Source organism: Lactuca saligna, chromosome 4 (assembly GCF_052625555.1).
Source record: "Lactuca saligna cultivar CGN05327 chromosome 4, ASM5262555v1, whole genome shotgun sequence".
Lineage (NCBI taxonomy): Eukaryota > Viridiplantae > Streptophyta > Magnoliopsida > Asterales > Asteraceae > Lactuca > Lactuca saligna.
Genome location: NC_136420.1, coordinates 110,314,992 through 110,341,094, shown reverse-complemented (window position 1 = coordinate 110,341,094; position 26,103 = coordinate 110,314,992). Strand labels below are relative to the sequence as shown.

The 26,103-nt window shown below is 40.6% G+C and overlaps 1 protein-coding gene across 1 annotated transcript; it reads left to right on the top strand.

Moving 5' to 3' along the window:
- The first annotated feature begins 1,075 nt into the window (after positions 1 to 1,075).
- SWI3A (SWITCH/sucrose nonfermenting 3A) lies at positions 1,076 to 4,691 on the top strand. Its single transcript, XM_078991054.1, has 7 exons — positions 1,076 to 1,276; positions 1,363 to 1,919; positions 2,050 to 2,709; positions 2,828 to 2,964; positions 3,070 to 3,104; positions 4,140 to 4,282; positions 4,372 to 4,691. The coding sequence occupies exons 1-7, from the start codon at positions 1,177 to 1,179 to the stop codon at positions 4,567 to 4,569; spliced, it is 1,830 nt and encodes a 609-aa protein (XP_078847180.1). The 5' UTR covers positions 1,076 to 1,176; the 3' UTR covers positions 4,570 to 4,691.
- The last annotated feature ends 21,412 nt before the right edge of the window (positions 4,692 to 26,103 follow it).

Here is a 26,103-nt window from a genome sequence, read left to right as displayed (position 1 = left end):
CTTCAATACGTTAATGAAGATCCACAAACACACTAAGACAAATACTTAAAATGAATATGTCTTTATCGATCAGGGTTTATAGAAACCCTATTTAATTTAGGTTGTGAAAACATGCACAAGAATAAACCCCAACCGACCAGGGACACAACACACAGACATAAATTAGAGACAATGTATCTTAATTGAGATTACGTTGTTATCCTGAATAGATGTATGACGAATCACGAAAAAATAAAGAATTGAAAACAATCAATCCTGGAACCAAAGCGAGGCATAATTGATAGTCAAGTAGACACCGATTGAAGAGTGAAATGACAAAGAGACTATTTGAGCTCTGTTAGCATGTACAAAATAACAATCGAAATTCCCGACACGAACTATCTACTTTATTATGATAGATCAGTTCGTTTTTCTCAACTTTTACAACTAAAATAACACTACATACAACCTAAACCTACTTTTGTTACTACACACTCAAATGAGAATAACAAGAACAAATGATCAATCAAACCCTAACAGAGAGGAAAACCCTAACTAAAAGAGAATATATTTTTGATCGTATTGACTGAATGAGCAACTATACAATATATCACCCACCAACATCTATCGGGTCACCATGGATCGATAGATCCGCGAGACATTAACCAAACTTATACTTGCACACCTTAAACAAAAACAACATATGCAAAATATACCCAACTTATTAAAGAGACGAAACATCACACCTACCATTTACGCTACAAACCCTGCACAATGAAACATGTCCAAATATAAGAAGTCAACTTAAAGTTTCATAATAACACCACATCATTCAATAAGATTTTTCCAAACAACTTAAGCATTCGAGAAACCTCATGTTCCAACCGCAAGATGTGTTAAAGTATAATATTGTATAGTGTCTAGGGTCTTAGGTCTTTAATATAAATCTAAAAGATATAAATTAATCCAATCACTTATAATTCGAATATTCTAAATATAAATGTCAAGAAGTAAATTAAAAACACGTTGCAAACAATAAAAAAGGGTCCATGGTAACCCAACGTTTCTAAACTCCGTCACATATAGACACAAACACGAGAGAGCGAAAGGAGTTTACTTTACAATTTACATGGAACGACTCGGCTGACTCAGTTTTTTTATACGAGAGACTCACTCGCTGCAAAATCCATCCCCCAGATGGAGAGCTCACAGTCACACCATCAATTTTTAAAACCATCCCTTCCCGCCGACGATCATCGCTTTGAATTCGAACTCTACACCATCCCCGGCAGCTCCGGTAAGTCCTCTCTCCGTTCTCCTTTTCCCTTTCATGGAAACAAACCCTAACCCTAGTTCAATTCGTTTTTTCTCTTTCTGTTTCAGCCTGGTTTTCTTGGGATAACATTCACGAAACGGAAAAAACTTCACTCAAGGAGTTTTTCGACGGGGCTTCTTTTACTAGAAACCCTAGGGTGTATAAGGAGTATCGAGATTTCATTATTTCAAAGTATAGGGAAGATCCTTCTAGAAGGCTAACGTTCTCCGAAGTCCGAAAATCGCTAGTTGGTGACGTCAATTATCTCCTGAAGGTGTTTCGGTTTCTCGAAAAGTGGGGGTTAATTAATTTCGGTGCGCCATCTCCGTCATCGGCGAGCGGTGGTGAGGATAATGATTTGGTTACGGAGGACGAGGAAGGGAGATGGAAAGTTAAGGTGGAGGAAGGGCCTCCTCATGGTGTTAGGGTTGTTGCAATTCCAAATTCGTTGAAGCCTGTTTCATTGCCGACTACTGTTAGCTATATCAATGGCTCTCATCTGGCTGATAGCGATTTCAAAATGCCACCCCTTTCTTCTCATTCCGATGTTTACCAGGAATTGATCGATTTGGTCTGTGGAAATTGCAAGGAGCTGTGCGAGTCTGGTCATTACGAGTATACAAAGGTTTGATTACTTGATTTTGTTTTCTTTTTCTCTGTGTGTATACATGATTTGATGGATTATTCCATCTTTGATTCAGAAACCATAGTTATCAGATTATCTTTTCAGTTTACACATCTGATTTCATATACAGGACAAGACTTCCATCATTTGCATTAAGTGCTTTGAAAACGGAACTTATGGGAATAACAAATCCCTTGATGATTACAAGTTAATCGACTCCACTCCTGACAATAAGAACAATTCCACTTCATGGACAGAAGCAGAAACATTACTTCTTTTAGAATCCGTATTAAAGCATGGAGATGACTGGGATCTTGTAGCTCAAAATGTTCAAACCAAGAGTAAACTCGAGTGTATTTCAAAACTTATACAATTACCTTTCGGCCACCTTATGTTGGGACCCACATATGATAGATTCAGACACCAGGACGCCAATATCAATCCAAACAACCAGAAAAAAGGACAAGTATGCCCTCCAGTTCCACCACCTCAAGAAACTAAAGATGTTGAACCCGAAAGCAAAATTGAACAAAATGGTGATGCTGATAGTGAAGCTCCCCCTCCAAAGAGAATATGCATCGAACCCATTTCAGATTCTTCACAGATTGACAATAAAGATGAACAAGTGGCACCATTGTTAGTTGCCCCTGAAGAACTTAAAGAAAAAGAAAGTCAAGTTTCTGATTTCAAGATTCAGAAGCAGCAAGATGGAGATTTAGAGGACATTTGTGTTGTGAAAAACGATTGTTCTAAAGTAGTCCCCAATGTCAGTCATTCACTTATGCAACAGGTATGTAATATGTTGCTACTCTATAACCTATTAGACTACTTTTATTATTTATTTATTTATTTTTGCTTAAGAATATGATATGAAGTTATCAAATATTCATGAAAATGGGATCTGTTAGGTTGCTCGCATATCTGCTGTGGTTGGTCCACATGTTGCAGCTTCTGCTGCTGAGGCTGCAGTTACAGGTCTTTGTGAAGAAAATGAAATTCCAAAAGAAATATTTGATAATGAAGAAAATGACAATGAACCTGAAAGGTTATTTAATATCCTTTTTATCACTCTTTTTTAAACATGTTATAATCAGTCATTTAGTCCATAAATTGTAACAAATCAATATTTTATATCCTTTGTTTTTTTCAGGATTTCTCAAGGCAATGACTCAGAGATGGAATCAGGTACATAAAAAAAATTAAACAACTGCAAAATATGTCGTTTAGGTACTAAACCTCTAAAATATGTCGTTTTAACATGCTAAATATATCTGGTTTGGTTTCACTTGGTAAATATATCATTCTCCATAACATTTCTTTCTTTCATTATCGTTTTATCATCTCCGTTTTCTTTCCTCAATTATCGTTTATTACTTCATCCAAGTAAACATTACTAAACCCTAAACCTAAACCTAAACCCTAAATTTAAACCCTAAACACTAAAGATAAACCCTAAACCCTAAATCTAAACACTAAACCCTAAACCCTAAACCTTTATCCTAAACCCTAAACATAAACCTAAACCCTAAACCCTAAACCTTATTGTGTCGATCTTGAATTTACATCTTGAAGTATTAATTGTGAATCCATTAACTGTAATCTTTATATAGTAAAACAATAGATTTTCAAGAGTTTTAGTACCTAAGCTTGGGTGGAACTGTAATGTATATACCCTTTTCTCATATATATATATATAACCTATCAGATTTTAGAACTTTATACACTAAAGCATGTCTCATAAGAAAATTACTGATTTGTAACATGTTTAAAAAAGAGGGATAAAAAGATAAATTTTGAAATCTGGGCCAAAAATGTAATTTCTTTATAATCAGTCATTTAGTATATAATGGCAAAAAGTGTAAATTTTAGACCAGATTTGTAATAAAATTTGAAATCCGGGCCAAAAATGTAGTTTTTAAAAGTTAGATGACCTGTTGACCGGGTAAAAGGGTTAAATTGAATACGATTACCGTTTTTTGTGATTTAATTGAATAAATAAAAGATATAAGGACTAAATCGATTATAAGACCAATACGTAAGGATTTTATTGCAATTTTTCCCTAAGTAAAAAAGAAACAACACCTAACTTTATTGAAAAAAATGACTTTCTATATTTAGCAATTCTTTTTGTATCAAGTAAAAAACATCTTTATATATCTTGTATATAGCTTTCCAGATGAAGTAAAAAAGAAACAACAACTAACTTTACACTCTATACAGAAAAAGGTGTTATACCTTTACCATTACGGATGAGAGCCACAAGTGCAACCGCGCTTGGTGCCGCAGCCGCGCACGCCAAATTATTAGCAATCCAAGAAGAGAGAGAGGTTGAACGGTTGGTGTCAACCGTAATCAATACACAGGTGGGCCCCATTTTTTATTTTTTAAAATAATTTATCATATAGATGTTTAAGATATTTGACTAATCGTTAAAGATTTTCGGATTGAATAGTTGAAAAAGTTGCAGTATAAGATGGAGTTATTGAAAGAGGTGGAAGTGATAATGGAAAAAGAGTATAGTCAAATAGCTGAGGTGGAGGAATCGTTGGTGGTGGAGCGAATGGAAGTGGTTGAGAAGGCGGTTGATGGTGGTGTAAGTAGGTGGAGGGATCGGACGGTGGTTAAGTCACAAGTAGAGATTATACTCTAGGTTAATATTTTTTTAATTTAGATTAGTTTTTTTTTTTTTTTGGAAGTATTGATGTGTAAGAAAATGTAGAATTTGTATGAATGATAGTTTTATATTTGAGGATGGGTAAAGATTTGATTTTAGATGATTTGAGTTTGTGTTGATTTTTTGGATGGGAAAATCTAGATTTTGTTTTTTTTTTTTTAGTTTTTTAAATTATTTTTTAGTTGAGTTTGGATTATAATAGATGATAAAAAAAGAGAGCCGAAAAGGGGATTTTATTGATGTAGATAGTTGTGATTTTATTTGTCTACGTTAAAAATAGAAAATCATATTTGTAGTAGTTGTTTTTCAGTTTGAAACCAAATCAATATGAATTGTAAATTGTTTCTGGTTTGGAACTCTAAATTTTGGTTCGGATAGTTGTTTAAACCATAATAAGAAATATTTAGGAAATTATCTATGTAATATTTTTTAGAACGGAATCTCAAATCTTTTTAATATTCTTCTAAACTATATTTACTGGTTCAAAAATCAAAACGGAACAAACTTGAACTTTTAACCATTTTTAAGAAATACACCATAACACAAAATATCATTGGACATTGCAACCCTTAAGTTAAATACGCGATATCAACACAAAATATCATTGAACATTGCAACACACTATAAAACAATCATTACTCTACATCATTGTATCCTCTTAGTTTTTTCATTATTAAATAAAAAACATATATATATATATATATATATATATATATATATATATATATATATATATATATATATATATATATATATATATATATATATATATATATATATATATATATATAGAGAGAGAGAGAGAGAGAGAGAGAGACGATTTGATTTAATTATGATTGTAATCACATACCATTACACCATAAGCCACAACATTACACTAGGATGATGTTCACTATATTAGTCGATTATCACTTCATCACCACAAATGTTTCATGTTAACCATACCGGTTGGTCTTATGGTTCTTTGATAGTTGTTAACCGGGTTAGAGGTTTTTATCGGTTTAGAAGTAAAATGGAACACCAAACATGTGGATTGATGACCAAGTCTAAGGGAGGGGTTGATCAAAAGCAAAATAAAGAACACTTTTGATTAGGAGGGAAAAACAATGGGGACCAAATATGTAAACAAAAAAAAAAAAAAAAAAAGGGATGGAGTCCAAGGGTACAAAAGTTCATGGAATCAACTAAGGAAAAAAAAATGATGTTTTTAGTTCTGATGGTAGTAAAGGCCCTTGTGATCATGCTTTGGAATGATTCTACCTGTGTGTAGGTCTAACAATTTATGGAACTTCAGAATTATAGCAGTAGTGTTTCGGCTCGGCAGTTAAGGAATCAATGACTTGTTCAACGCTAGAAGGTTTAACTCTCAGATTGTCTCTTGTGGTGTAATATGTTCATGGATTCGTTATCTCCAGGATGAGTCTTTTACTCGAAGGATTATCTAATTACCTTTTTGTCAAGTGAAAAGTTCCAGGCAACATCGAATAGTCTGTGATTCCGTTTTCCAGTAGGAACATCAAGTCATCAGAAGTTGGGTAGCTAGTTTGGAATACAAAGTGAAGTTGAATTAGTAGTGGTTTGGTGTAGGCGGTATGACGGGGAGTCAGACAAGTTCAAGATTTCTAATTTCGTATATAATAGAAATGGTTATTCTTTAGGGGTTATTTAAGTTGAGTAAGGATTCGTTCATTGTCGGGATTTGGGAGCCTTGCTAAGGTTGGATTCAGTTGCATTTTGGAAGGTTGTTGTATGCCTGAGGTTGCTTGCTTGGTCCAGATTGGGGTTGTGGTTGATTTGCTCAGACTGTCTGGCGTGCTTGGGATGGTAAAGAATGATTTTGAGGACGAAACCTAATTTAAGCGGGGGAGAGTTGTAACACCCGATTCAAAGTGCTTTTTATTTTAGACCCTTGGTGTGTTAATGTTTTGCTGATTTGGTCCCTAGGGGAGCATAATTGCCAACTTCAGGAAAGTTGGAGTACGTTGGGCGTACTAGTGCATCTAAGATTGTGCATTCAGTCCAAGTACGTTGAGTGTACATGGAGTACGCATGGCGTACATGTGGAGTATGAAACCCTAATTTCTATGGTATTGCACCCTATTTAAGCCTTATGATAGCCTTCTTTTGGTCATGTTTAGACAACCTCCACCTCCCCTTGTCTAGAAAGTGAAACCCTAGTTTGTTCTTGAGAGTTTTAAGCCATGAAAGAGTGTTTGTTGATGCTTTGTGAAGGAGAATAATAAGTGAACCACTTGGAGTTGTGCTTGGAGCTTGAGGATCCAGGATTAGCTCATCATTTGCTAGCTTTTGAGGTAAAAGCTCACATCTTACTAATCTATGAGGCGAGCTCAAGTTATCTTGCTATTTTGTGTTGTTTGAGTCCTTGGAGTGATTGAGGATCTTCTTGATTCACTCCATAAATGATTGATAGTAGATCTAGGTTTCTTTTGGTCCCTTTGTCCCTAAAAATGCAAGCTTTGAGGCGTTTATAGACTCATGCATGTGTTAAGACCCTTTATTAAGCACTTTTGAGCTCTAGAGCCTCATTAAGCCATGCATGCACGTACATTTCCCAACTTTACATGATAAATCACCTTAAGGAAGTCAGATCTAGGAGTATGAATCAAGGGTTGAGCAAAATAAGTACATAATGATGTGGAATGGCCAACTAGGAGTACGTTGGGCATACAAGCTGGCACGTTGCGCGTGCTACCCCCAGAGCGTGTACACTAAGCATACGAGCTGAGTACGCCCCACGTACTCATCAGTGAGCTTTGGAATTTTGGCTTTTCGGTATTGGGCCCATGTTGGACCTTAGGAGTCTATGGCTTTGTTGGGCCATCAAAATTCTATTTTTGGGCTAATGCTATTTTATTGGACTCTTTTGGTTGAAGGCCCACGAAGTGATTTGGGCTCGATTTGGAAGATTGGGCCATATTTGGGCTTTCGGTGATCATTTTGGAATTTAGGCCTTTTGGACAGTTGGTTTGGGCTTTGACCTTATGCTAAGTTAGAAAAAGGATAAAAATGTCTTTTACCCTAATTTGGACTCTTAATGTGAGTCGGTATCTAATTATTAATTGGATATTATTTTATGTTGATAGCGCAAGGATTTTAGTGGGCCAACCGCCATAGATTTATTTGTGAGATTCAACAGTTTGAGGTGAGTTTCCTCACCATGTTTAGTGAGTCGAAGGCAGCAATACAACCCCATGGTTTATATGTTAGGATGCTAGATGTCTGCGTGACTCTTGAACGTGTTATGTAATCGTATGCTTACTGGGCACGACCTAATGCCAGGCGGGGCTTGATGAGTATATTGTATGCTAGTTATCAATATGTGTTTTATGCTTACCAGGCGTGGCCCGATGCCGGTTTGGGCTCGATGACTATATTGTATGCTATTATGTGACAACCCGATATTTCAACTCTTTGTAATGACCTAATAAGTCAAGTATTGTAACCACTTATGAGTAATAAAATGTATAAATAAGTTCTACTTAATTTCTTTCTATGATTTAATGTCTTTGAACCATGATCGTGCGTAAAAAGATCGCCCAAATCCGACTTCAGATAGCGAAGTTATGAGTTTTCAAAGAAATTCCTTAAACACGATGGATTGATATTAAATAATAAAAACAATAATAAAAATAATTTCGGAATTTGCCAACGGAATCTAAACGAAAGTTGTAGATCGTAGTCTCACCTTCGCGGGGATATAAAGAACGTCGAAAACGGAGTTCGTATGAAAGAGATATGAATTTTTGAAGTTTGATAAATAATTTAAATATAAATTTTATTAAAAGTTCGGTATTATCCGAGGGGGGAGTCAGCCTAGGGCCGAAGTACGCGCCGCGTACGCCTGAACGCCCCGCGTACCCGAATGGAGGGTCTCGGATCGACCACGTCGCCCTATGCGAAGCTACCGACCCGTCCCATCCGACCCGCGAACCCAGGAACCCGTCCCGTCCGAAGTGCGTAAGCGATGACGCACGGGTACGCGCTGCGTACGCCCGTACGCCTCGCGTTCGGAGGCGGTTCAGCAACCCTATAAAAAGGATGCGAGCCTTTCCGAAAATGTTGTTCATTTCCTCTCTTTCTCTCCCGATCTTGCCTCGATTTCCGTGCCCGTTCAAACCCGAAGCTCTGGTCTTTTTGCTCAAGTCACGAGGGTCGATTTTACTCCCGAGATTCCTGAGAATCCCGAGAAAATCCGTTTCACAAGACGAAACTCTGCCCGGTTTTCGAGCTTGCTATCTTCGAATTTCCAAGTGAGTTTCATACCCCCTTAATCAACTGTTTTAATTATTCTAAATACTTTTAAATGCTTTATGGGGGGGGAATACAAGTTAAACACTTATAGTTATTGTTTCGGTCACATGTGACGGCGTTAATCACATGTGATTAATAACTAAGAAACCAATGATTTTATCACTATTCAAACGGTTTTACTCCAAAATGGTTTACAAACTCTTTTATTTATCAAATGCTTTATTGTAAACTTGGTTTTACTACTTATAAATTTGCATGCCTATATATGTATAGCGGTATAAATAATGTTTAAAGGGCTTAGGAAAGCCACCTATCCTATTTCCTTTTCCTCGATTTGGATGTGGTCTGGTGGAATTTTGGGTGACTATCCGAGGGTCGTTTCAATATTAGTTATATGTCGTATATACGTGTATAGACATAAAGGTACTTCCATATACATGCTTATCAAACACATCATTAGTAAGTTACCATCGGGGTAACACGAGATCATACTACTACGATTTCTAGATCAACGAGTCAGTTCATTCATGAGTCAATATTCATTTCTAAGAGAACATATACAACGATACTAGAACAAGTAATATTTTATTACAAAAACACGAATACTTTAACTACTGTGATCCACTGTATGGGTTCATGTCTTAATTGTCATGACCCGGGTTGTAGCCAGAGTCTCTTGGAGGGAGAGCGTTGAGTTTGCGTATAGATCTATACTGGATTGACTATCCTACACCTTTCTGTTAGCTACAGTGGGACCGGCAGGTCTACGGGTGCCAAACGTCATAACCTATTTTTCGACTATACGTTGTCGATGTTACCAGTCAATAGTATGGTGCAACTTATCACACGATACCTTAATATAAACCTGGTTTAAGGTAGTTAGTACCACAGTAGTTCATATAAAACGAAACTACCGTACTACAAGAATTTACCCATTGCATTTTGGTGATAGCCTCACCTAAACTTAAATGTACAAACTATATTTTGTTAAATGATAGTTACACTTGGGAAATTTCACACTTTTACATCAAATGAGCATACAAACTATTAAGCCTTGGTAAAAGGGGCTACTTTTATACTTTAAACAGAAAATATAGGTTTTTCTGAGAGATTCAAACATTTACAAACACTTACATACATTTACAACTCATACTTGCAACAGGTTCAAAACGTTTTTGATAAACGAACCACGACACAAAAATACTTATGAACTCACCAGCTTAATGCTGACAAACTCTTTCAAAATCACTTGTATTCTCAGGTCATCAGTAGACAGGTACCGATGCTAGCTTTTGAGAAGATGGAGCGCATTCAAGTCTCATCATACTATTTTGATATACATTATATTTTTGGTGTCTAAAACTGTACGGAACACACTTGTATTAAAATGTTTATATTTAATGCAATGGATGATGTTGTTTGCTTATTTACAATTACTGTGTTGTGATACTACACATGACGTCCTCCGCCCCAGAATGTTTCCGCCATTCTTGGTTCTGGGGTGTGACAGATTGGTATCAGAGCATTAGTTATAGTGAAGCAAGTATATCAACCCATAAAAGATATACTAAACTATAAACCAATTGGGATTAAAACACTCTGACCAAGAGTTTATACTTTAAATAGTTAGTTAAGTATACTAGTCTGCATTCATGCTAAAACCGGTGTCACAACGACAAAAACAAAAGTATTACGATTGTTAAATATCACAGGTAAGCTAGGGGATGTATGGTCAGTCCTGGGAATGGCATAGCCTGATCAACTATGCTGGTCCGAGGAGTGATTAGCATATGCCCTAGAATAGTTGTGATGTGTTAACAAGTCTAAAAACTTACCAACAATGCCACAAAAAGATCGGTGGAACTTAAACTTAAAATACTATAGGCGTATTTTGTGCTATTAACTACATACATACTATATCTTTATACCTCTCTTCTCACGTAGATTTAAATGGCTGGATTCCGTCACGACAACCCGTACTTTCCAAATGAAGGCAACATAGGAAGGCTCGAAGCAGAGTCTGACGATGAACACCGAATTCCGTTGGATGATCATCAAGCTGAAGGCTTCTCAGATAGATCAGACTCTGAGCCTGAAGTCAACAACCTACCACTCGTAGGTCAACCCCCGAACAACAACCCTCGACCAGCTTTTCCAGATCCTACTCCCCTATGGGCAAACCACTTGAACCTTTGGAGTGAAGAACAGGGTCAACCCTTACCGTACTTTGGGGACCGAAGCTTTCACAACGTCAGCAATGGTGGCTCTGCTGACCGAGCCCTGCCTGTCATTATCCGCAGGATAGCTCGTAATGTCGAGCAAGGTAGAGCAGCCATCGACCGGGTCATGGAAATTGATGCCAACTCAGGTGTCAACACAGTCCGCATCCGCCGTCTTGAAGAAGACATGGAACGGACCCGGAGAGCCAATGGAACCCTACAGCAACATCTGGTTGCCTCTCAAGCTGAAGTCATGGAACTCCGAACTCGCCAAAGTGCTCATGAGCAACACCTTCAAGAGATGGACCGTCAAATGAGAGACCTTAGGGTCCTCCTAAGGAATATTCGTCGCCGTTAGATGATGTCTAGTACATCATTATCTTTTGGGTTAAAAATTTGCCTTTAACATATACGCTCTAAGTAGCACTTGTATGTAAAATATTCCTAACTCTCAGTACTCTAAGTAGGAATCTAAGAACTGTCAAACTTTTCTATGTGGTATGATGTAAGACCTACTGTTAGGTCAATTTTCATTAAACTCATTACATCAGTAATACCAGTATTATTGAAATCTATCTAAATTGTGGGAAAAATCTATACATTTGTGTTTTTCCTACTAACATTTTTTTTTTGTTGTGATTTCAAACACTCATTCAACTGTTGGGCTATGGTTAGTTAGTCCATGTACCACTCTCGCGTTGTTTACAAGTTGATTCTTACCATTTCTTATCTTTTTAAACTTATAGCTGAAGGATGCCTCCTCGTAAATCTCCCAGGAATAATCCTGCACCACCACCTCCACCGCCTCCGGTCATCGATACTGCAGCCCTAAATGCTGCCGTAGCTGCAGCAGTGGCAACTGCCATGGCTCAGTATCACTCTTCTGATGCCAGCAGAGGTGGAACCCCGGTGGAATCAATTCCGGTTGAAACCCCTGTGCGCTCGAGAGAGTGCTCTTACAAGGATTTCACCAACTGCAAGCCGAAGTCCTTTCATGGGACCGGCGGAGTCATTGCTCTATCGCAATGGTTCGAGAAGACTGAAGCAGTCTTCAAAATATGTTCATGCCCTGCTGCGAGCAAAGTGAAATACGCCGCATGCACTTTTGAAGGAAAGGCCCTAACGTGGTGGAACGACCACGTTAAATCTCTAACTCTTGTCGTAGCCAACGACATAGGATGGGAAACAATGAAAGACCTCATGATTGAGGAATATTGCCCGAGGGGCGAGATCCAGAAACTAGAGCAGGAACTGTGGAGCCTGACCATGAAGGGCACCAATATTGTTGCTTACACCGCCAGATTCAGCGAACTGGTGGCCCTCTGCCCCAACATGGTTCCCACTGAAGGGAAAAAGATCGAAAGGTACATATGGGGGCTTGTACCTCCGTATCAGGGGAATGTCCTAGCATCAAACCCCGCTACCTTCGACAGTGCCAAACGGTTGGCACAACGACTCATTGACCATGGAGTCAAAACCCCTGAAATCACAACCACCCTAGCCATCCCGGAACTCTCCAAACCCGCTGATACGAAACGGAAATACTGGGATGAAAAGAAGAAACAACAGGCGGCCAGGAAGCAGCAAATTGTGGCGATACATGCCGCAATAACCCCTGCTGCTACAACTACTCCGGTGAGTGGGTATGCTGGAAGATCACCCAAGTGCAACAAATGCAACTACCACCACAATGGCCCCTGCCAGGAAATGCAGTGCTCTAACTGCCACAGGAGAGGACACACAGTCCGTTTCTGTAAATATCAGGCGAGACCGATCGCCCAAGTCCCCGGCTCTGGCGTGAGCCCGACATGCTATGGATGTGGCGAAACAGGCCACTATAAAAGGGACTGCCCCAAGACGAAAAATACTGGCGGAACAGGGAGGGTACTAGCGATAGGCCACGGAGAGGCAGTAGCTGACCCGACAGTAGTAACTGGTACGTTCCTCCTCGATGACTCCTATGCATGCATTCTATTCGATAGTGGAGCGGAGCGAAGCTTCGTAAACCATAAATTCACTCGCATGCTTGCTCAACCACCACACGCACTCAAAGAACTATTAACGGTGGAAATGGCTAATGGAAAAACCGAAAGTACGAGTAGCATATACCTAAGTTGTACCCTAACGTTAGATAACCATTCATTCCCAATCGACCTCATGCCAGTCTCAATAAAAAGTTTCGACGTTATCATTGGCATGGATTGGTTAAGCCTTCATCGCGCCGACATCATGTGCTATGAGAAAGCAGTCCGTCTAAACCTCCCGTCAAATGAAACTCTTATAGTCTACGGCGACAAACCTGGTACGAGTCTTCGCATTATATCAAGTATTCAAGCACAGAAATATCTGCGCAAAGAATACCATGCATTCCTTGCTCACGTCGTCGACACAAGCCTTGAAACGAAAGAACTAAGGAACATCCCGGTAGTGAACGACGTTCCCGACATTTTTCCAGAAGAACTACCCGGGTTACCTCCGCAACGACAGGTCGAGTTCAGAATCGACTTGGTCCCAGGAGCTATTCCAGTAGCCAAGTCGCCCTACCGTTTAGCACCAGCTGAGATGCAGGAACTCTCTGGTCAACTTAACGAACTGCTCAGCAAAGGCTTTATAAGACCAAGTTTCTCACCTTGGGGAGCACCGGTCTTGTTCGTTAAGAAGAAAGACGGATCATTCCGTATGTGTATTGACTACAGAGAACTCAACAAACTGACGGTCAAGAATCGTTACCCGCTGCCTCGCATAGACGACCTATTCGACCAACTGCAAGGGGCGAACTATTTTTCCAAGATTGATCTGAGGTCTGGATATCACCAATTACGAGTACTAGAGGAGGATGTTCCAAAGACAGCCTTCCGAACCCGTTACGGACACTACGAGTTCGTGGTGATGCCATTCGGATTGACCAATGCACCAGCAGTCTTCATGGATCTGATGAATAGAGTATGCCGACCTTATTTGGATCAGTTCGTCATCGTTTTCATTGACGACATCCTGATCTACTCCAGAAGTAAGAAAGAGCATGGTGATCACCTGCGACAAGTTCTAGAGACGTTACGAAAAGAGAAGCTGTATGCGAAGTTTTCGAAATGTGAATTTTGGATTCGGAGGGTCGAATTCTTAGGACACGTGGTGAGCGAAAAAGGAATCCACGTAGACCCATCCAAAATTAGAGCCATTGAGAACTGGTCAGCACCTAAGACACCGACAGAAATTCGTCAATTTCTAGGTCTTGCTGGCTACTACCGCAGATTCATTCAAAATTTCTCCCGAATAGCGAAACCTCTTACAACCCTGACCCAGAAAGGCATGACCTTTGACTGGGAAGAGAAACAAGAAGAAGCGTTCCAAACACTCAAACGAGCCTTGTGCACCGCACCAATACTAACCCTGCCCGAAGGAATAGAAGACTTCATAGTCTATTGCGATGCATCGAATCAAGGGCTCGGATGTGTCCTGATGCAGCGAGGTAAGGTCATCGCCTATGCCTCGAGACAGTTGAAGACACACGAGGTTAACTACACGACCCATGACCTTGAACTAGGAGCAGTGGTGTTTGCTCTGAAGATTTGGAGACATTACTTGTATGGAACGAAGAGCACTATCTTTACCGACCACAAGAGTTTACAAAACATTTTCGATCAAAAGGAGCTCAATATGAGACAACGAAGGTGGGTCGAGCTACTCAGTGATTACGAATGCGATATTCGTTATCATCCGGGTAAAGCCAACGTAGTAGCAGACGCCCTAAGTCGGAAGGAATATTTTGGTCGAAAAATCAAGTCATTGTCAATAACCATCCATTCACACTTGTCTAAACAAATTCAGACGGCCCAACTCGAAGCCATGAAACCTGAAAATGTGACGAGTGAATCCCTCAGAGGAATGGACAAGAATCTAGAAGCGAAGGGTGACGGAACCTTATATTTCATGGATCGGATCTGGACACCGAAACACGGTGGTTTCCGAGACTTAGTCATGACCGAGGCGCACAACACTCGGTATTCCGTCCACCCAGGTTCAGATAAGATGTATCTGGATCTTAAAAAGCTATACTGGTGGCCTAATATGAAAGCAGAGATTGCTACCTTCGTGAGTAAATGCCTTACTTGCGCAAAGGTTAAGGTCGAGTATCAGAAACCCTCTGGTTTATTGCAACAACCCGAGATCCCGGAATGGAAGTGGGAGCGGATCACTATGGATTTCATAACCAAGTTGCCCAAGACAACGGGTGGACTTGACACCATATGGGTCATCGTCGATAGATTGACCAAGTCTGCACACTTCCTACCTATCAAAGAAACCGACAAGATGGAGAAACTGACCAGGACATACATTAGGGAAATCGTACGGCTACATGGTGTGCCTATATCTATTATCTCCGATAGAGATAGTAGGTTTACCTCAAGATTTTGGCAATCACTACAACATTCCCTGGGGACAAGGCTAGACATGAGTACAGCCTACCATCCTCAGACCGACGGACAGAGTGAGAGAACCATTCAAACTCTGGAAGATATGTTGCGAGCCTGCGTGATTGACTTTGGGAAGGCATGGGATACTCATTTACCCCTTGTCGAGTTTTCCTATAATAACAGTTATCACACGAGCATCAAGGCTGCTCCATTTGAAGCCCTCTATGGCCGAAAGTGCAGATCCCCTCTGTGCTGGGCTGAGGTTGGTGATACCTGTGACAATCGTCAATCTTGAGTCAAGTCAAGTCATCAAGTCAAGCCGGTCAACTCTATTAAACCTTGTGTATTAGGGTTAGTGTTATGTTCGTGTTGTATAACTTGCTATGTTAATGGGAAAACATCACAGTAGAAAAGTTTGTGTTAAAAATTTCCTAAGCCTTCGTACTAATCAAGAACTAAGCTGTGTTCGCATCTGGAAAAAAAAAAAAAAAAAAAAAAAAAAAAAAAAAAAAAATTGTGAATCACATTTGATCAATTAGGTTAAAATGCGAAGGTGATTAATGCGAAGTTGGATTTAGCTTTGCTATAAGTTTCAATCGATTTTGAAATTGAGTATTGTTCGCATTTGTATGAGTGTAGTCGATGAATCGATAAAGCAAGAACATATGAGTTTTTGATTCGCAATTGGATTGATGATTGAGGGATGATTCGTGAAGAAAAACGCGAATGCGAAGGGTGTAAGAATGAAAATGCGAAGGTGATTAATGCGAAGGGATGCGAAGGGTGTAAGAATGAAATTGCGAAGGTGATTAATGCGAAGGGATGCGAAGGGTGTAAGAATGAAAATGCGAAGGTGATTAATGCGAAGGGATGCGAAGGGTGTAAGAATGAAAATGCGAAGGTGATTAATGCGAAGGGAATGCGAAGGGTGTAAGAATGAAAATGCGAAGGTGATTAATGCGAAGGGATGCGAAGGGTGTAAGAATGAAGATGCGAAGTATTTCACAGTAGAATGCGAATTGGGGAAGAAAACAGAAGATTTCTAATATTGTCCCTGGAGTTTCGCATTTTTGGAAATAAATACTCAACTTCGCAAATGGGGGTCATATAATGAAGAAATTGCAGAATTTTTAAAGAGATGCACACACATAGACAACCACACATATATTTAGAAAATTAAACTAAAAATGGGATATAAACTATTATAAGACATTGTTCTTGACTTTTGAGTCCAAAGACGTATGATCACAAGCAACCACCCCACACCCACTCTATGACCAGCCATACCTCCCCACCTTACCTATGTCACTTCAATGTTCCCTTACACTCAAATTTCACTCACTCCCACGTTTTTTTGAGCTGGAACAATCAACCACACTCCTCATTTTTCTCTCATTACTCTCATTCCACTAAGTAACAAACATCACTTTTTCTCTCAAACTCTTCTACTCAAATTTTCGAGATCCAAGGCTGGATTCAAGTGTTCTTCCACACTTAGTAAGTAAAAATTCATCCTCCCTATTATTATTTCACTTCATTCTACTCAAATCTTTGGTTGCTTACACAAACTCCCTAACTATGATGTTAGATTCTCGAAAACCTTCAAGGCATCTCCAAGTGTTCTTGAATTAAACACTTCCATTCTTCAACAATCATCTACTGAAATCACTCAAGGTGAGTTCATACCCCTACATTTTCATGATTTCTCAAGTTTTCAGGGGGTGAATACAAGTTAAAACATTAAGAACCTATCAAAAGTTTTCTAACAGCCTTCATTAGAAAAGTTCAACTCCATTCACGGACTGTTTTGGGCATCTTACACATTTTTGTTTTCAAAACTGTACAAGGTGCAAATAGTTCAAGTTTTTAGCTTTAAAATGGCTACTTGCACATCTCCATACGATTTTTCTACAATTTGTGGCGATTTTTACAAAACTGCCTATCATTTCAAACAACAATCCGGACCAGTCTGTGATTTTGGACTTTTTCACCCAAGTTAGAGGTCATTATAAATTGAGATAAAATTTATGAGCAAACTAGACACATTTTGTGAACTCTCAGAATTTACGGATCTAGTTTTCGACTTCGTATGATTTTCTATGATTTTTCCAAATACAGGGCAGAATGGCTAAAGTTAGCCAACAGCATGTAAATATCATAACACTTTGTATTATGTTGAGCAAAGTGTATAATCATAAGTTCTAATATTTGAATGCGTTTCCGTGTTAGTTTATCATTATGAACTGGAATTAAGACATTCATATTAAATATTAAATATTATTCATTCATTTTGGAACACGTATTATTAGACTATAAAATGTATAGTTTGATAAATTCACAATACTAATACATTTCCATAAAAGAATTCATACATATTACGTACAATTTAGATAAACTATAATAGGTATAGTTTATGATACATCACTCAACGCACTCGTACAAAAAGGGTACATTCATACAAGAAAGATTTATATTCACACACATTTCAAGTAAACTTGTTAACCTATGGTGAGACTCTCTCTCCCCGTACGTCCGAGTGCGGGATATAATTCCTGGTAGTTATAATCAGAATCTCCTTGAGGGAGAACGTGATACTTGTATATAGATCTATATTGGGTTTGACACCCCACACCTCGCTGCTAGCTACAGTGGGACCTGCAGGTCTACGGGTGACAAATGTCATTTCATTTTCGCGACGCCTGAGAAACGTTGTGGCAGGTTCACATAGTCACAGTATGATTATAGCGACTCACTTAGGGAGACAACAATTCATAAAGTTTACGGGGTTGCATAAAAACCAAAGTAGGTTTTAGGTTGATAAAATAAATTTACTTTCCAATTCATTTTAAACTCACAACTTTCCTACTAAGAAACGATGACTCTTCATACATTTTAGTCTTTGGTTGTAAGGCTACATTTTTTCGGATTTCGAGGAAAATATCGGATTTTTCTGAAACAACGCGACATTTACATGTGAAAGACTTCTAATAAGATTATTAATAAAAGCTTATGAACTCACCAACCCTTGTGTTGACACTTTTCAAACAACTTGTATTCACAGGAAAGCATTAATCGTGTTACCAAGTGCTTTTGAGGATGGGACGTTGAGGTGTCAAACTTTTCATATTTGACAACATATTGTAATTGATTTTGAAACATGTAATTCATGAAAGTGATGTAACTTTTCAATTATATATATGTTGGTTGTGTTTGCTTGAATTACTATTGAAATTGTGGTTATGATGCTATACATGAAGTCCTCCACCCCCGGACGTTTCCGCCATCCTTGGTTTGGGGGTGTGACAGATTGGTATCAGAGCACGGTTTATAGTGAATTCAGTATATCAACCACATAAGATATACAAACTATAAACACATTTGGGACTAAAAGTCTCTGATTCTTAAAGTGATTTAAAGAGTTGTACTTTTAGAAAACAAATAATTTCTTGTTTCAAAGTATACTTGCATGCATTCTATACTAGCATGGTGTCATAACTTAGGAGAACGTAAATTGAAAGAGGAGGAGTCGAACATTATTAATACGCCTTAGCATGTGTAATCAGTTCTGGGAAGGATATAGCCTGATCAACTATATCCGTCCAAGAAGTAACTTACGCACACTAAGGAATAGTCGTAATGAGCGACAAATCTGAAAACCTAATAACACTCCATAAAGAACACGCTAAGAACCAAATATAAACATTTAAAAATACTATAGGAGTATTTGTACGTTTCTATAGCGCCAAATTATTATTTTCCGATACATACTTCTTAACCCCGTTTCTCGTGCAGACGACATGGCCGGATTTCACATACCCGGGGACCCCTACTTTCCCAATCGGGGAAACGCGGGATGGATTGAAGACGAGCCCGAGGAGAATCCCGAAGAGGAACCCGAGGAAGATCCCGAAGAGGATCCCGAGGAGGATCCCGAGGAGGAGCCCGAGGAGGAAGACGAACAAGAGGAAGAAGAGGAAGGAGAGGAAGACAACCAAGAAGAAGAGGAAGAAGAGGAAGAAGAGGAAGGTGATGAGGTAGTCATGGTTGGGAACGAAGCGGAGGAACCACCAGAAGTATTCAACCCTCCCTACATCGCGAGGGTACCCGCGCACCGTTTTGGTTACAATGGACCTGAACCCCCTTGGGTAACAACGATCGAAAAATGGAGCCGACAACAACGCCAACGGTCACCATATGGCTACCAACGAGGTTACTATGATCTCACTCATGGTGGACCGGCTGATAGGGCTCTCCCCGTCACGATACAACGAATGGCAAGAATGAATGATCGTGGTAGGACAACGACAGATCAGGTCCGGGAGTTAAGTGCCATTGTACAGTCTGCTACGGATCGCACCAGAAACCTGGAACGAGACTCCCACCACCGAGACCAACTCATTAGAGACCTTCTCGCGGCTCAAGCAGAAACAAGAGAGTATCGGGAAAGATACATGGCACTCGAAGAGAGAATGGTTGCAGCTGAACGCAAATTGGCGGAACTACAGGGAGCATCGACATCATCGCAGCCTCCGTCAAAGAAGGGTCGCAGTGATTAGAGCTCGTTGCTATTCTCCCGTCTAGGTAGTAGAATTTTATGAGTACGCGTTGGTGCTACTCCTCGTATGTAGGTCGACCCTGCGATTATGTGATTACACTATTCAAAGGGGTTTTGTAATGCCAAAAAAAAAAAAAAAAAAAAAAAAAAAAAAACTACCTTTTGTAACGATGTAATGTAGACCCCTATGAGGTCAAACTTTTCTCTCTAAGCGTTATGTACTAAAAGTTATCAATGAACTTTGGCATGTATTTTATTTATTGAATGTTGGACACTATACATCATAACCTGATCACACAAACAATTACGAATAATAAAGTTATGATAAAATACAAGAGGGATGAAACCAGTAACACTCGACTCGTTATCACTATTGAAGTCTTACCGACTAGTCATTTTTTTTATGACAGAACCATGCCACCAAGGAAAAGACCAAGGCCTTCCAACAACCCAGTGCCGCCTCCACCACCACCTCCGCAGTTTGATCCTGCAATGTTCCAGGCTGCAGTGACGGCAGCCGTGGCGGCAGCAATGTCGCAAATGGGAACCCATGGTTCCGGCGGTTCTGGATCCGGAGCTACCAATTCCATTCATGGGGACAGCACGGGGCGTGCGAGGGAGTGCACTTACAAAGACTTCACGAATGGCAAACCCGATCCTTTCAATGGAAGCGGGGGCGTCATCACACTGGTGCAATGGTTCGAAAGGACCGAGGCAGTTTTTGAAATCTGCGCTTGTCCCGAGGCGAGCAAGGTCAAGTATGCGGCATTCACTTTCACTGGAAAAGCACTCACTTGGTGGAATGGCCGAGTTAAGTCACTTACTCCTGCAGTAGCTAACGCGATCAGCTGGGAGGATTTGAAAGCTCTAATGTTGAAGGAATACTGCCCGAGGGGCGAAATACAAAAACTTGAAGAAGAACTTTGGAACCTCAGGATGACAGGCACTGATCTTGAAACTTATACTGCCCGTTTCAACGACCTAGCACTCCTCTGTCCAACAATGGTCACTCCAGAAGAGAAAAAGGTGGAACGATATCTCTGGGGCCTATCATCCCAGATTCAAGATAGTGTCTTGGCCTCGAAACCCACTACCTTTGAGAGTGCCAAGGAATTGGCACAACAACTCATAGATCACAGGGCTAGCCGTGGTACCGTGATAACCACCACCGACCGAACAAAAGGAGGGAACAACAAGAGGAAGTTCTGGGGAAATAAAAGGAAACAACCAATTCAGGACCCCGCCAAAAAGCAACCGATTGTTGCTGTTCGCGCCGCCACTACTGCTGCCGCTCCAGCGCCACCGAAACAGTATGCAGGAACTTTTCCCAAGTGCAACAAGTGTAACTACCACCATAACGGTGCTTGTCGTGAGTCACACTGCAATAACTGTAACAAAAAGGGGCACACTGCACGATTCTGTAGAACGACTACCCAACCCGCCACACAAGTCGCTACGACCGCCAACACTGGAGCAAGCCAGGCCTGCTATGGGTGTGGTGAAACGGGACACTTCAGGAGGAACTGCCCCAAGGCACGAACCCCTAATGCTGGGGGTGTAGGGAGGGTCCTAACCTTAGGGCAGGGAGAAGCAGTCAAGGATCCCTCTGTGGTTACTGGTACGTTCCTCCTCAATAACTCTTATGCATGCGTACTTTTCGATAGTGGGGCAGAAAGAAGTTTCATAAGTCACCAATTCAAACATATACTTAAGCAAAATTCTCAACCACTAGAAGATTCTTACATCGTAGAAATGGCAAATGGAAAAGTTGAGCGCGCTAATGATATTTACATAGGGTGTACTCTCACTCTAGACAACCATTTGTTCAAAATCGACCTTATGCCGGTCACCATAAAAAGCTTCGATATAATCATTGGTATGGATTGGCTAAGCCTTCATCGTGCCGACATTCTATGTTACGAAAGGGCCGTCCGCCTCAATCTGCCGAATGGCAACGTTCTCACCGTTTATGGCAATAAACCTAGTGCGAACCTACAAATCATCTCTTGTGTTAAAACCCAAAAGTACCTCCGAAAGCAATACCATGTTTTCTTAGCCCACATCGTAGATAAGAAACAGGAGGTGAAGGACATCAAAGAAATTCCAGAAGTATGCAACTTCCCTGATGTTTTCCCAGACGATCTGCCTGGTGTACCACTCGCAAGGCAAGTCGAATTTCGGATCGACTTAATCCCAGGAGCTACCCCCGTCGCCAGGGCTCCCTATCGCTTAGCACCGGCAGAAATGCAAGAACTATCCAGCCAATTGAATGAACTATTGAGCAAAGGGTTCATCAGGCCAAGCTTCTCACCTTGGGGAGCACCAGTCTTATTTGTAAAGAAGAAGGATGGTTCTTTTCGTATGTGCATAGACTATCGAGAACTAAACAAACTCACTATCAAGAACCGTTATCCCCTACCCCGAATCGATGACCTCTTCGACCAGCTCCAAGGAGCCAGCTACTTTTCAAAAATCGACCTGAGGTCGGGCTATCATCAACTGCGAGTTCAAGAAGAGGATATCCCCAAGACGGCATTCAGAACTCGCTATGGGCACTATGAGTTTGTAGTGATGCCATTCGGGTTAACTAACGCGCCCGCGGTGTTCATGGATTTGATGAATCGAGTGTGTCGACCCTTCTTGGATAAATTCATCATCGTATTCATCGACGATATCCTGGTCTATTCGAGGAGCGAAGAAGAGCACAGACATCACCTACGACTAGTTCTGGAGGTTTTAAGGACCGAAAAGCTTTACGCTAAATTCTCAAAGTGTGAATTTTGGCTCCGAGAAGTAGGATTCCTAGGCCACGTAATAAGCAAAGAAGGAATACATGTGGACCCCTCGAAGATCAAAGCAATCGAAGATTGGTCAACACCTACAACGCCGACAGAAATCCGACAGTTTTTAGGACTCGCAGGCTACTATCGAAGATTCATACAAAACTTCTCCAAAATCGCTAAGCCTCTCACCACCTTGACTCAGAAAGGGGTGGTGTTCGAATGGGAAGATAAACAAGAAGCCGCCTTCCAGACACTAAAGCAAGCCCTATGCAGCGCACCAATCTTGTCCCTTTCAGAAGGAATTGACGATTTTGTGGTGTATTACGATGCTTCAAATCAAGGCCTCGGCTGTGTGCTCATGCAAAGGGGAAAAGTCATCGCTTATGCATCAAGACAACTGAAGACACATGAAGTTAATTACACAACCCACGACCTTGAATTGGGAGCTGTGGTGTTCGCCCTGAAGATTTGGAGGCACTACCTCTACGGCACCAAGTGCACCATCTTCACTGATCACAAAAGTCTTCAACACATTCTCAATCAGAAAGAACTAAACATGCGCCAAAGACGATGGGTGGAATTACTGAATGACTACGAATGTGAAATTCGCTACCACCCAGGCAAGGCTAATGTAGTAGCCGATGCCTTAAGCAGGAAAGAATACTCGGGTCGCCGAGTAAAATCCCTAGCCATGACCATCCACTCCCAACTGGCCACTCAGATCAAGGACGCCCAATTTGAAGCCCTGAAGCCAGAAAACGTGGCAAGCGAAGCACTAAGGGGGATGGATAAGAACTTGGAAGTCAGAGAGGATGGAGCTCGTTATCTCATGAATCGAATCTGGACACCGAAGTTCGGTGGATACCGAGACGTTGTAATGGATGAGGCCCACAAGACTCGATACTCCATTCATCCGGGGTCAGATAAGATGTATCTAGACCTCAAAAGAGTATACTGGTGGCCAAACATGAAGGCTGAAGTTGCTACTTATGTGAGCAAGTGCCTCACTTGCGCCAAGGTCAAGGTGGAATATCAGAAGCCATCAGGACTACTTCAGCAACCAGATATACCCGAGTGGAAGTGGGAGCGAATAACCATGGACTTCGTAACCAAACTGCCTAAGACATCAGGTGGGATGGATACCATATGGGTGGTTGTAGACAGATTGACCAAGTCCGCGCACTTCCTGCCAATAAAGGAAACAGACAAGATGGAAAAGTTGACCAGGACGTACATTAGGGAGATCGTACGACTACATGGTGTACCAACATCCATTATCTCGGATCGAGATAGTAGATTCACCTCGCGTTTCTGGCAGTCCCTACAAAAGTCTCTGGGAACCAGGTTAGACATGAGTACGGCCTACCATCCACAAACGGACGGACAAAGCGAGAGAACCATCCAGACGTTGGAAGACATGCTGAGAGCCTGTGTGATAGATTTTGGTAAGGCATGGGATACCCATCTACCGCTTATCGAATTCTCTTATAATAACAGTTATCACACTAGCATTGGAGTCGCCCCATTCGAAGCTCTCTACGGCCGCAAGTGTAGGTCGCCACTGTGTTGGGCCGAAGTTGGAGATACTCAGCTAGCCAGAGGGCAAGTCCCTGATAGCACCCTTACGGGGCCGGAAATCATAAGGGAAACCACAAAAAAGATCATTCAAATTCGGGAAAGACTAAAAGCGTCTCGTGATCGACAAAAGAGTTACGCGGATAAGCGACGCAAACCTTTAGAATTCCAGGTCGGAGACCGGGTACTACTAAAAGTTTCCCCCTGGAAAGGGGTGATACGTTTCGGTAAACGGGGGAAACTAAACCCAAGGTACATCGGTCCGTTCGAGATCCTTGCTAGGATTGGTCCGGTGGCGTACAAACTCCGACTACCACAAGAACTTAGTAATGTGCACCCTATCTTCCACGTGTCCAACTTAAAGAAGTGTCTGTCTAACGAGACACTCGTAATACCACTTGAAGAAATTGAAGTTAATGAGAATCTCCACTTTGTGGAGGAACCCGTCGAGATCATGGATCGAGAGATCAAGAGAACAAAACAAAGTCGCATTCCCATAGTGAAGGTTCGTTGGAACGCGAAACGAGGGCCTGAATTTACCTGGGAACGTGAAGATCAAATGAAGCAAAAGTATCCACATCTTTTCCCAAACCCTTGAAGTCCCAGCCGAATTTAAATTTCGGGACGAAATTCCCTCTAACGGGGGGAAGATGTGACAATCGTCAATCTTGAGTCAAGTCAAGTCATCAAGTCAAGCCGGTCAACTCTATTAAACCTTGTGTATTAGGGTTAGTGTTATGTTCGTGTTGTATAACTTGCTATGTTAATGGGAAAACATCACAGTAGAAAAGTTTGTGTTAAAAATTTCCTAAGCCTTCGTACTAATCAAGAACTAAGCTGTGTTCGCATCTGGAAAAAAAAAAAAAAAAAAAAAAAAAAAAAATTGTGAATCACATTTGATCAATTAGGTTAAAATGCGAAGGTGATTAATGCGAAGTTGGATTTAGCTTTGCTATAAGTTTCAATCGATTTTGAAATTGAGTATTGTTCGCATTTGTATGAGTGTAGTCGATGAATCGATAAAGCAAGAACATATGAGTTTTTGATTCGCAATTGGATTGATGATTGAGGGATGATTCGTGAAGAAAAACGCGAATGCGAAGGGTGTAAGAATGAAAATGCGAAGGTGATTAATGCGAAGGGATGCGAAGGGTGTAAGAATGAAATTGCGAAGGTGATTAATGCGAAGGGATGCGAAGGGTGTAAGAATGAAAATGCGAAGGTGATTAATGCGAAGGGATGCGAAGGGTGTAAGAATGAAAATGCGAAGGTGATTAATGCGAAGGGAATGCGAAGGGTGTAAGAATGAAAATGCGAAGGTGATTAATGCGAAGGGATGCGAAGGGTGTAAGAATGAAGATGCGAAGTATTTCACAGTAGAATGCGAATTGGGGAAGAAAACAGAAGATTTCTAATATTGTCCCTGGAGTTTCGCATTTTTGGAAATAAATACTCAACTTCGCAAATGGGGGTCATATAATGAAGAAATTGCAGAATTTTTAAAGAGATGCACACACATAGACAACCACACATATATTTAGAAAATTAAACTAAAAATGGGATATAAACTATTATAAGACATTGTTCTTGACTTTTGAGTCCAAAGACGTATGATCACAAGCAACCACCCCACACCCACTCTATGACCAGCCATACCTCCCCACCTTACCTATGTCACTTCAATGTTCCCT

Coding starts and splice junctions, on each gene's coding strand:
- SWI3A (XM_078991054.1), top strand. CDS start 1,177: ATGGAGAGCTCACAGTCACACCATCAATTTTTAAAACCATCCCTTCCC. Junction 1,920..2,049: donor GTCATTACGAGTATACAAAG/GTTTGATTACTT, acceptor TTTCATATACAG/GACAAGACTTCCATCATTTG. Junction 3,105..4,139: donor TGACTCAGAGATGGAATCAG/GTACATAAAAAA, acceptor CACTCTATACAG/AAAAAGGTGTTATACCTTTA.